This window comes from Eubalaena glacialis, chromosome 1, assembly GCF_028564815.1.
Source record: "Eubalaena glacialis isolate mEubGla1 chromosome 1, mEubGla1.1.hap2.+ XY, whole genome shotgun sequence".
Lineage (NCBI taxonomy): Eukaryota > Metazoa > Chordata > Mammalia > Artiodactyla > Balaenidae > Eubalaena > Eubalaena glacialis.
In genome coordinates, this window is record NC_083716.1 from 122,156,854 (window position 1) to 122,169,249 (window position 12,396).

The following is a 12,396-nucleotide window of genomic DNA, read 5'->3' on the forward strand; positions in this document are numbered from 1 at the left end:
TTCATCTAGTACATAGTCCTCTGCCTTTTCATTTTGTCTATGTTTCTGTGAATGTGGTTTTCGTTCCACAGGCTGCAGTATTGTAGTTCTTCTTGCTTCTGCTGTCTGCCCTCTGGTGGATGAGGCTATCCCAGTTGAGACTCTTAAGACTATAAATAATGAGTAATTATCCCCATAGGTTAAGTTTTAAAAAGCTTCCATATTCATTGCACTTTTAAAGTTGTTTTACCTTCTCCAGATATCCATGTCTCTTGTCTCCTCAAATTTCCCTGTTTTAGACCAATCATGATCTCCTAGTGAAATCGTTCCTCTTTAATGATGGAAAATTGCTATCTCATCTTTATTCTTGATCCCCTCTCTGCCTCTTTGCTTCATTTTTCTGAATTGTAATATTATTATCTGACATTTTATATACTTTACTAATTATTTTTCATTTATTTGTTTTTCATTTATCTCTCTTCACTGCATTAACAATTATATAAAAGATAGACTTTTTTTTTTTTTTTTGGTTTGTTTCAGTGACTGCTGTAGGTCCAGCAACTTGAAAAGTGCAAGGCACTTAGTATACACTCAGTAAATGTTTTTTAAATGAATTAATTTTATTCCCATCAATACTTGCCTGGTAATCATAGCAATATCTGTTCTCGGTATGATGTTTATAATGTTTTAAATTTTGCTACCTACTTTTAATTTGTGTCATCAATTTTTTAAAAATATGTCAGAAAAAATTTCTTTCAGCAGTTTTCTTACCTTTAACACTTAGATATAATTACTTGGTACAGTGAACATTAATATTATTACATTATATTATATGAAATTAGATTAGGTCCTAAGGATAATTATTCAAACTAAAATGGTTCAAAGTCTTTAATGAAGTCATATGAATGATTATTGAGTAACAGATGGCCAGTTATTATACTATTAGCATATTAGCTAAATATGCTAATAGTATAAGCTTTCCATTTATCCAACAAACAAGTTAGAAAATAATACAGACAAAAACATACTACTTAAAATAAAAATTAAAAATGCACTACTAATAAGCAATACCTAGAAATAAATATAGCATGGAAGATATTTGACATACGTAAAGAAAACTATAAAATTCTACTGAGAAATATAAAATAAGAATTAAATAAAAGAGATGTATTATGTGATTCAGATCAAAGCTACATCTTTTGAAAATTTTAAATCTTCTCAAATAAAAATAAAGATTGTTTTAATAAAATTTTAGTTAAAAAATTATAGCTGAATATTTTGGGAGAATTATAAAAGTGGAGAAAATAGGAGAGGTAAGCGAAAGGTATTATGAAAGAAAAGAGCAAAGAGTGGAAAATATTTTAAAATATTAAAATGTATGATTATTAAGCATAATATTATAATTAAAAGACTATAAGATTAGTCTAAGAACAGATAGGCAGGTTACACCAGAAATAAATCCAAGAATATCTGAGAACTTATTGTTTAGGTGGCATCATAATCAAAGTGTTAAGGTAGATTTAGTCAATCAATGGAGCTGGTGAAACTGACTAGCTATTTGAAACCAAATATATAAATCCTCAGCATACAAGTGTTATGTACCTCTCTCTGCCCCACTCAAACAGATACATAAAGCGAAAATCTAATAAATACTTATTTTGATAGGAATGAGATCTCTAAAAAATAAAATCATTGGAAGAAATCACCAGAGAAAGGATTGGAAAGGTTTTGCCAAAAGATAAGAAAAACGCTTTAACACTTCAGTTGTTTGAATTATAGTAAACAAAACTGAAAGTCAATCAACACGTTGAAGAAATATTTCAAACAAATGTGAAAAGATTGCTATCTTTAATGCATCAAAATCTCAAAATTGCAAAAAGAAAACAAATACATATATGAGACCAATATAACTAAGTGTATATATGTATATAAATTGACAATTCAAAAATAACATTGTAAAATGATTAATAAACATAAAAATTAATTTTATGTAGGAATTTCTAATTCCATAACAATGGAATAACAGAAATGAGATTTACCCTTCCATGTGAAACAACTAAAAATATGGGCAAAATATATGAAATAGAAGAATTAAGACATTGGACATTGGGCAACACAGGACAGTGATGACTGAAAGACAGAGAACAAGTCAACCCTGGGATTGCTACAGCTTCCTGCCTGGAAGAGTACAGTTAAGGCACAGCAGCACAATATACCCAAAAATGAAGCACACAGAGAAAAATATTTTTAAAAAATTAATATCGTTTTGGTGAGTTTAGGGAAAAATTCAACTGGCCTAATTACACACCTATTTGCAATCCCTGGAGAAAGGGGGCAGCAAAAAAAAAAAAAAAAATTGAACTAATAACTGAACATTTTCCAAATTTGATGAAAACACTAAAGCTAGAAAGCCAAGAAACTCAGTGTACCCCCTTCCAAAATGATAAGGTCTGGCTATCTGGTGGGAAAGAGAGAATTCCAGATGAAGGAAAGAGCATGACATGAGTTCAGTTCAAATGCCTTTGCAACAAAAAATCAAATAAAACATAAATACCCTGAAAAGGCTTATAGTCTAACATAAGAAATGAATAAGAATACAAATAAATATAATACATTGCATGATGGTATAATGAATATGAGAAGCTACTGACAAAGTATTCTTTGAGTACACAGGAGGGAATGATGATTTCAAGTGGGAGAGATTTAGTGAATAATTTATGGAGAAAAGGACCTCTGAATGAGGCTTAATAAGAGACAGAATTATAAAAGCAATGTTCAGGCTTGAGGCTGTTATTAGAAATAAATTAAAAGGCATGAACAAAAATACTTAAGTAGAAAGGTGGAAGGAATACTTAAACCAGTAAGAATTTCAGCTTAACTATATTGAAGAAAACTCATTTGGAACAATAAATAACTATTGGAATATCCTTAAGATCCATTTTAGGTAATAGTTACAACTTTTTAGAATAATTTTGTTTACCCATAAAATACATGTGAAATATTGAAATGAAATTGGATATAAAAAGCCAAACATTATCTTCTATGCTGGCTGAAGTTTTTCTCTAATATCTATTTCTAGTAGTTTCTTTAGTATCTAAAACTAGTGATAGTTTTAGAAGAGAATGCATTTATTTAATCAATGCTTTCCTGGCGTTTATAGGCTTAATATTTCCATAAATAGAAAATAGGTAGGGATATTGTCTAAAAATATATATTATTTGACACAAAACACATTCTTAGAAATACTAAAAATTCTATATTCCTTAATCAGCTTACATGGTTAGAAAGAATAGATTAGAATTGCTTTCCAAATTCTGAAAGATTAAACTGGAATGAATCACACACAAAATAAAAAATATCAACCAGTTTCTTGGAGTTCACTATTTCAGCTTTATGGAGACCAACAGTGCAATGTACCTCAAAACTTCGAAGTAAATTTAATTTCTGCTGACAGAGTCAATTATAATGGATGAAATCAGTTATCTAGCTAGGTAGATGTAGATATAGATACAGATATAGATATATAGATATAGATATAGATATAGATATAGATATATAGACCATAAAAAACAGGATGAATTTTAGACCAAAGGGAGAAAAAGCAAGACCTAGAAATTCAATCATAGTGATAAATGTAAAGGAAATAAGTTGATTAAAGATGGTAAATTCCTGGCCCTACTGCTGCCATTCATCTTTCTTTTTTCAGAGGGAATATCTCAAATGAATCATAACACTTTTCACACTAAATTCTTACTCAGCCTGTAATCTTAGAAGGGAACACTGCTCTAGCCTCTTTGATGGTAAAAACATAAGTGTGGCAATTCCACTTCTAGTATTTGGTGAAACTGATATCTCAATCGACTCAACTGAAAACAAAACCAAAACTAAACAAAAACAAAAAAGTAAATACAAAGTGGTAGTTAAAAAAAAGAGAACGAGAACTAAACAACTAAAAGTAATTCTGAATACAACATTGAACTGGCACAAAGGTTATGAATCCACAGAGGCCAGATATTAACTGAAAACTGGAAAACTGAGAGGTAAACAAGCATAAAGCCAATTTTGTTTGTTTCTTTGTTTGTTTTGCAAATGCAAGTGATTTTAACCTTCTGCTATGATGACTCAGTGCATGAGGTAGACAAAATGCATAGACTCCATACAATAGGTCTAAAGCAGTGGTCTCCAACCTTTTTGGCACCAGGGACTGGTTTCGTGGAAGACAATTTTTCCAGAGACCAGGGGTTGTGGGGAGGATGGTTTTGGGATGATTCAAGTGCATTACATTTATCATGCACTTTATTTCTATTATTATTACATTGTAATTATATAACGAAATAATTATACAACTCACCATAATGCAGAATCAGTGGGAACCCTGAGCTTGTTTTCACCTGCCACTCACTGATGGGTTTTGATATGAGTCTGTAAGCAATTGATTTATTATGGTCTCTGTGCAGTCAAACTTCTCTGCTAATGATAATCAGTATTTGCAGTCACTTCCCAGCACTAGCATCACCGCCTCAGCTCCACCTCAGATCATCAGGCATTAGATTCTCATAAGGAGCATGCAACCTAGATCCCTCGCATGCACAGTTCACAGTAGGGTTCACACTCCTATGAGAATCTAATGCCACTGCTGATCTGACAGGAGGCGGAGCTCAGGCGGCAATGTGAATGATGCGGAATGGCTGTAAATACAGATGAAGCTTCGCGCACTCACTCGTCCGCCGTTCACCTCCTGCTGTGCAGCCCAGTTCCTAACAGGCCACGGACTGGTACCTGTCCATGGCCCAGGGGTTCAGGACCCCTGATCTAAAGGGAGACTGCACAAAGCTAGACCCCTAAAGGGTTGTCTAAAGATGACAAGAGATAATTATGCTGCACAAAAGGATTGATGAAAATGATTTAGTTTTAAATTCTTATCATGAACTTGTACCGAATCAATGAAAAAAAAATTAACCTTAATTAAAAATTTGAGCCATAAGTCCACACTGGTGTTTGTAGACCAAATTTACCATATAAGTGTAATTAAAAGAAAAACAAAAACAAATACAAATGCAGTATAAGCTTTAAAGAATTCCATATGTAAAATTCCAATTTTGTTGGAACTGATGGAAGACAAAGCACAGATTCAGAGAACCCATCAAAACCCAAATATGATTAATAAAAAAATATTCATAACTATACACATATTGGAGAAAGTATAAAACACCAAAGAAAAATATCTTAAAAAATATGAAAGTGTCAATATTTCTTAGATGTCAGTTCTCCCTAGATGATCTACAGATTCAATACAATTCCCATGAAAATCCCCATGGTCTATTTTGTAAAATTACAAAAGATGATTCTAAAATTTATAAAGAAATACAATACCTAGATGAGATAAAAGAACTCTGAAAAAGAACAAGATGAAAGAACTTCTACTATCTCATTTCTAGATACAATATTATTGTATAATGATGATTTTAGTATGTCAATTGTATCTCAATTTAAAAGTTGAAAAAAGGGAGGGACAGGTTTGTGACTATAATACACTCCCTCTGATTTAGTAAACCTTAAAACGAAAGTGTCTGTTGCACAACATAAATGGTCAATAAATCAGTTGTGTTAAAAAAAATATATATATGTCAATAAACACATGAAAAAATGATCAATATTATTAATCATCAGAGAACTTTTAAATTAAAAAGACTTATGATACTCCGTTGGTAAGGATGTAGAGCACCTGGAACTCCCATATACAGCAGTTGGTAAAATAAAATGACTTTGGAAAATGTTTGGCAATTCCTTGCAAAAGCAGACAACAAAACAAAAAATGTATTTAGAAAAAGGAAAAAAAGAGAAAAAAAACCGAACTTAATCAAGATGAATGGAAGAAAGGAAAAAAAATAGAACAAATAAGACAGTAGGCAGAAATAATGAAAATTATAACATTTAAATGTATCGGTAATCACAATTTATATAAATAAATGCAATCTTCAAATACCTAAATTGTGAGGATGAAGTTTGAAAATGATAAGATAGAAAAGCAAAAACAATGTGTACTATTCAAAAGAATGCCGGTGTTGTAATTTTAATATTTTTAAAAAATCCATAAAGCAAAAAATTAATAGAAATAAACTGGATTGGTGAAAAACAATAAAAGATTCAGTTCTCTGAGAAGATATAATAATCTGAACTTGGAGGGAATGAATAAAAATAGTCTTAAAATATGAAGACTAAATTAACCTACTAAGGAGAAACAATAATTCACCATTATAATGTGACATTTTAATACAGCTTTCTTGGAAATTAGAGACAAAATAAATCATAAAGTAAGTTTATGATTTGAACATCATGATGGGCAAGTTTGATTAAACGGGCATATATGTAACACTAAATCTTTTAAGCAGAGGTGAAAGTTTTATAAATCATTCCAAAGTCATGAATCAACTGAGGTTTCAAAGGATTTCTGTTATTCTAGTCAATTCTATGATTACAATTCAGTTATAATCAAAGTCAATTATAGAAAGTTACCAAAACTCCTATAAAAATATTGGAATAAAAATAATAAAAACAATTCAGAGGGCATACTTACCCTGGAAACTGAGAAATACTTACATTAAATTTTAAAAGTACTACATTAGTACCAGTGGGAAGTACCTAAGGGAGTATTGCAAAGGGATTTCATAACTCAAAGGCTTGTATTTGAAAGGAAGAATGCTAAAAACTAATAAGCTAGACATTCAACATAGTAATTTAAAAACAATATGGGATAAAAAATAGAAGAAAACGTAATAACATGAGGAGTAGAAGTTAGTGAAATAGAAAACAAAGATAAATAGAGAAGAAAAATTAAGCCCAAAATATGGTTCATGAAAAAGAGGGAGAGATGAAAGGGAGAAGACAGGGGGGACAAGAGCAAGTGCAAGAGTGAGTGCAGGCAGCCCAGAGCAGAAGTGCTTCAGCAAGAGCAAAGGGGCACTAATAAGCCAACCTGGGAGTCCAAATGGGACACTGCCACCACTAGTAAAAGGATTAAACATGTAATAAGAGGATATGTTACACTTTGAGAATGATCTTGAACAATATATGAAATGGAAAGAATCCTTTTAAAAGTACAAAACACAAATTAAGAGATACAAACATCCAGTTACAAAATAAATGAGTCACAGGTATAAAATGTACAGTGTGGGGAATATAGTCAGTAATTACACAATATCTTTGTATGGTGACCTATCGTAACTAGACTTAGCTTGGTGATCATTTTGAAATGTATAGAAATATCAAATCACTATGCTGTGTAACAGGAACTAACGTAGTGCTGTAGAGGTGGGGAGTGGGGGAACTGGATGAAGGCAGTCAAAAGGTAGAAACTTCTAGTTATAGGATAAATAAGTACTAGGGGTGTAATGTACAACATAATAAATATAATGAATACTGCTGTATGTTATATATGAACATTGTTAAAAGAGTAAATCTTGAGTCCTCATCACAAGGAAAACAATTTTTTTTTCTATTTCTTTAATGTTATATCTATATGAGATAATGGCTGTTCACTAAACTTATTGTGATAATAATTTCATGATGTATGTAAGTCAAATCATTATGCTGTACATCTTAAACTTATACAGTGCTGTATGTCAATTTTATCTCAATAAAACTGGAAGAAAAACAAAAAGTACTAAAACTGACTCCAGAAGAAATGGAAAAATCGTTATAGTCCTGTATTGATTAAATACATTTAAACATTAATTAAATTTTTTCTAACAAAGAAAGCAATAGCCCCAGATACTTTACAATCTAACGCCAATTCTAAGCAAGCTTTTCCCGACAATAAAAAAAAGAACATAATTCCTCAGCAAATTTTATGAGTTTAACATAACATAATTTGATACTGAAATAAAACAAGTACATTAAAAAAAATCACAAGACCTACTAAGTCTTAAAGCTAACAACATTCCTTTATATGCTAAGAAAGCCACCTTCTGAGTTATAACTCAGTCACAGATATGCATTTTTTTTTAATCAAAATGGAATATTTTTCCATTTAAAATAAATCTAGTTATGTTTTTGCTTGTTTATATCCTATGTCAGTCTATCGTATATTTAGATTGCCAGAGTAAATTGCCTGAGACTCAGCAGTCCCCTAATACAATGCTACAGCCCCTAATACAATGATAAGCATAAGATTTTTGAAATTCTAAATCTGAAGGCTCCGGTTTTATTTCCCCATGTTTCTAGACGAACATCTAAATTTTCTAGTTTATATGGAGGACTCACTAAGATCTGTGCCCAGGCTTCCTCTCAGTGCTGTCAACTATCACCTCCTTATGCGAGCCTTAATTTTAGTCAATTACTTTATTTCATGTTCTACAAACAGGCTCTCCTCACTGACACTGTGCATTTACATGAAACTCTTCTCCTTGCCCTCTACTTGCTGAATGATTTTCAACATCCAGTTCATGTTTCACTGTCTTCATAAGGCATTTTACAACTTTCCGAATCTTTGCTAAATTTCCATATTCATAAATGTTTGTATAGCTCATTTGGTCTTTTATACTTAATGTGTATACAAGTAGAGTCCTGAAATACATAAGCTCTAAGTCCTTTGTAAATTATTACATATATTAGGACCACTAAAGGGTAAAATGTTCTCTACTATATGCATCTTTTGCTGTGGTAAGAACCACATAATGTAAAATTTACCATCTTAACCACTTTTAAGTGCTCAGTCGTGTCAAGTGTATTCACATTAATCTGAAATGCTACACCCATTAAAAAACAACTTTCCTTTTTCCTCCCTCCAGCCTTGGCAACCACCATGAACTTGACTACTCTAGATATTTTATGTAAGTTGAATAAAACAGTATTTGTCCCTCTGTAACTGGCTCACTTCACCAAGCACATGTCTTCAAGGTTCATCCATGCTGCAGCGTCTGATAAGACTTTACTATATGCACTTGTTGATGCATCTATAGCGTTTTCACTTCTTTGGAATGATCACTTTCTTAGACATTTTCATTTTTTCACTAATATCTTTACTGCTAGTGATGGGCTTTTATTTATTTATTTGTTTGTACTTATGTGGGAGGAGCATTATTCACAAAATATTTTTATTGAACTCTTAAATATTACTGACACCAAGAATTAAATATAGCAAAAAACATGGTGCACTGCAGATTGAAGTGGGGGGAGAATGGTAGTGATGCATGTTGTTTTATATTTTACTATGTGTTAAGTAGATTTTCATGGACCTACTTGTCAGTGTACACCACTAAAGTTTATGCCCCAGTAAAACTACCAGTTACTTGCTGTCATGAGTCTTTGGGTTCATTATGAATAGTAGAACATATTTTGTTTAAATCAATGAAGGCCAAGAATTTGTTTTGTCTCTAAACTAAAATAGTACAAAATCTCTTTCCTGTCATCTTAGTATCTTTATAATGTCTAGCCCAGTGATATGTATAAACTACGTGCTCAATAAATATCTATATGGGGTCTAACTTCTTACTGTGAAGATGATATTGAACTTGACATAAAAATTATTGCTATAAGAAGTAAATATCCTCAGGGAGCGATACTCAATATCTTCTAAATAACCATGATGGAAAAGAATATGAAAAAGAATATATATATATACATATATATATATATATGAATAACTGAATCACTTTGCTGTACACCAGAAACTAACACCACAACGTAAATCAACTATACTTTAATAAAAAAATTTTAAAAGGAAGTAAATATCATGCAGTAAGCACAGAAGACATAATTATGCATACTGGTCACCTTTTAGTTTCTAAGCCATGTTGTCTTCCCCAAGGCTGTGGTGCTTGTTCCTTCTTTGGAGAACTTGCTCCCTCAATAGAGTTGCATGACTGACTCCCTCTTGTTATTTAGGTATCAGCCTAAATATCACTTAAATCAGAGGGGCCTTACTTGACCACTCAATTTAATAACATTGGCCTTTCCTGTAGTTATCTTTTATCCATCAAGTTTTTCTTGGTTTGTTTGTTGTAAGATTTAATACCAGATAAAACTATGTTTTTCATTTATCCATTTACTTTCTCTTTCTCCTCTTTAGGAGATAATCTTCATGAAGACGATTCCTTTTTTTTGTCCTATTGTTGCTCTATTTCTAACACCATGCATCAATTAAAGATACTCAGTAAATAGTTGCTGAATTAATAAATAACTGAATGTATATAATATTAATTACAATATTATATTTTAAAGGATAATACAGAGAAATTATAGTAAAATGAGGAAAGTAGTTATGCAAGTACATATACAAACACATAATGTACACACACATATTTCTACTATTTACCTTTCCAAAAATGCTTAATCTTTTGGAGTCAATGTATGGCTGTTTCAGTAAAAATCTGAAATGAAAAAAGAAAAAATTATAGCTATATCTTGTTGAGTTAAATGAACCATAGAAATTCATTCTTAGCAACAAGAAACAAAACAAAACAGAAAACAGAGGTCAAACGAGACTGCTTGGGCTTCCCTGGTGGCGCAGTGGTTGAGAATCTGCCTGCCAATGCAGGGGACACGGGTTCGAGCCCTGGTCTGGGAAGATCCCACATGCCGCGGAGCAACTAGGCCCGTGAGCCACAATTACTGAGCCTGCGCGTCTGGAGCCTGTGCCCCGCAACTAGAGAGGCCGCGACAATAAAAGGCCCGCGCACCGCGTTGAAGAGTGGCCCCTGCTTGCCCCAACTAGAAAAAGCCCTCACACAGAAACGAAGACCCAACACAGCCAAAATAAATAAATAAATTAATTAATTAATTTTTTAAAAAAAGTGTAGTTATTAAAAAACAAAAAACAAAAACGAGACTGCTTTAGTGGTTGCAGCTCTATTCATGTAGAAGGGTCCTGTATACCAAAATCTTGCTACTCAGAGTGGTGGTGCAGTAGTTTGGGTATCACACCTGTTAGCTTGTTACAAATGCAGAGTCTTGGGCCCATTACCAGCCTACTGAATCAACATCTGTATTTTAACAATATCCTAGCTAATGTCTGTATACTGTTTTAAAGAACCTACTAGTTTTCTCAGGTCACTTTTTCATGCCAGTGTGGGAAAGGTATCTGTGAAAGTTCAAGAACTGTAATTAACTGGGACAATAATAGACATTGTGGATTATTGTAAATAAATAATATAGTAGTTTAATTAAGGTCTCTCCCATTTTCATAAGTCCAAAGTGGATTCTAATTCCAGAGGGGGAAGTATGATAATTCTTTTATTATGTCACTGAGAGTGAAAGATACTTGAAAAAATACAATAGTCTTTATGATTAACTTAGAAATTTGTTTAATCATTAAAATATAAATGTCTTAGCATTTACTAATGCCAAGTATTATATGTCACATACCTAGTTTCTCATTACAGGAAAAACGATAAGAAAATGTACATTCACTTACTTCACTGCTGCTATTTGGTCCTTTATTTCCACTGAGCCTAACCTTCGATGAATCTCCTGCAAAATTTTCAGGCCCTGGAATCCACTTCCTCTGCCATCAAACCGTGCTGTGATGACGTTACCCGTGTCAACAAGTACTGAATCCCAGTCAAAATGGAACTTATCTGTAACCAGCTGGCCTCCTGGTTCTTCATCCCTGCAAATACCAACACATTTGACCAAAACAAGAACAACTGACAATGTGGTCGAAATTTTAGTGTTCCCACTTATTGGTTAAAAATTATGGAAAAGACCCATGTTGGCTATTAAAATTTCTCTTAATTCTTGATATTAAACCTGAAAATATAAATGTCATTTTCCTTTGTAAATTTTCAAATGAAAAGCTCTTTGAATGAAATGAAAATATGAAACAGAATTTAAAACTGTTCAGGAGAAATTATTTAACCCATTTTAAAGAGAGAAAAATAAAGAAAAAAGCACACACTTTCCATAGGCATTTCTAAAGAATGATCATCAAGTTGACATACAGGCCCTACTTTATTGGATTTCTTACAGACAGTGTGTTTTAGAAATGTTTTGCTGATGGTATACAAGGGTTAAAGGGTCTGACAGAGAGAGGAATCAGTCATGGAAGCTTAATAATAATTTAACAAGAAATGTACGATCCTAAAGCACATCAGATTCAAAAAGAAATACTGCATTAATATTTCCTGAATTGTTTTTTTGTGACGTAATTCTCACTGAGAAGAATTTAAGTGAACAGTGAGGAAAAATTCTTTTTTATCACTAAAGTTGACAGCAAGAAAAGGAAGCAGACACGCATATATTTGAAAAACTTGAAAGCTAAAAGTAAAGATGGAAACACAAATTATAAATCATGAACATTCTCTCCAGAGGGAAAAGGTGATACAATTTTAAAATGTCACACTACAATGGTATTTATAATTTATTTTCCAGAATATAGAACAGGTAAAAAAGCAGACTCTCATAAAATCACACAGATTA

At 32.2% G+C, this 12,396-nt stretch overlaps 1 protein-coding gene across 1 annotated transcript in view; it reads right to left on the reverse strand.

The window, feature by feature from the left end:
• DPP10 (dipeptidyl peptidase like 10) overlaps window positions 1–12,396 on the reverse strand; it is a 685,728-nt gene that overhangs the window by 14,291 nt on the left and 659,041 nt on the right. Inside the window, exons 20-21 of the mRNA XM_061199257.1 lie at window positions 11,393–11,587; window positions 10,295–10,349 (exon numbers count right to left, since the gene is read on the reverse strand). Of these exons, the coding sequence (XP_061055240.1) occupies window positions 10,295–10,349; window positions 11,393–11,587 (250 nt within the window). The remainder of the gene's footprint in view (window positions 1–10,294; window positions 10,350–11,392; window positions 11,588–12,396) is intronic.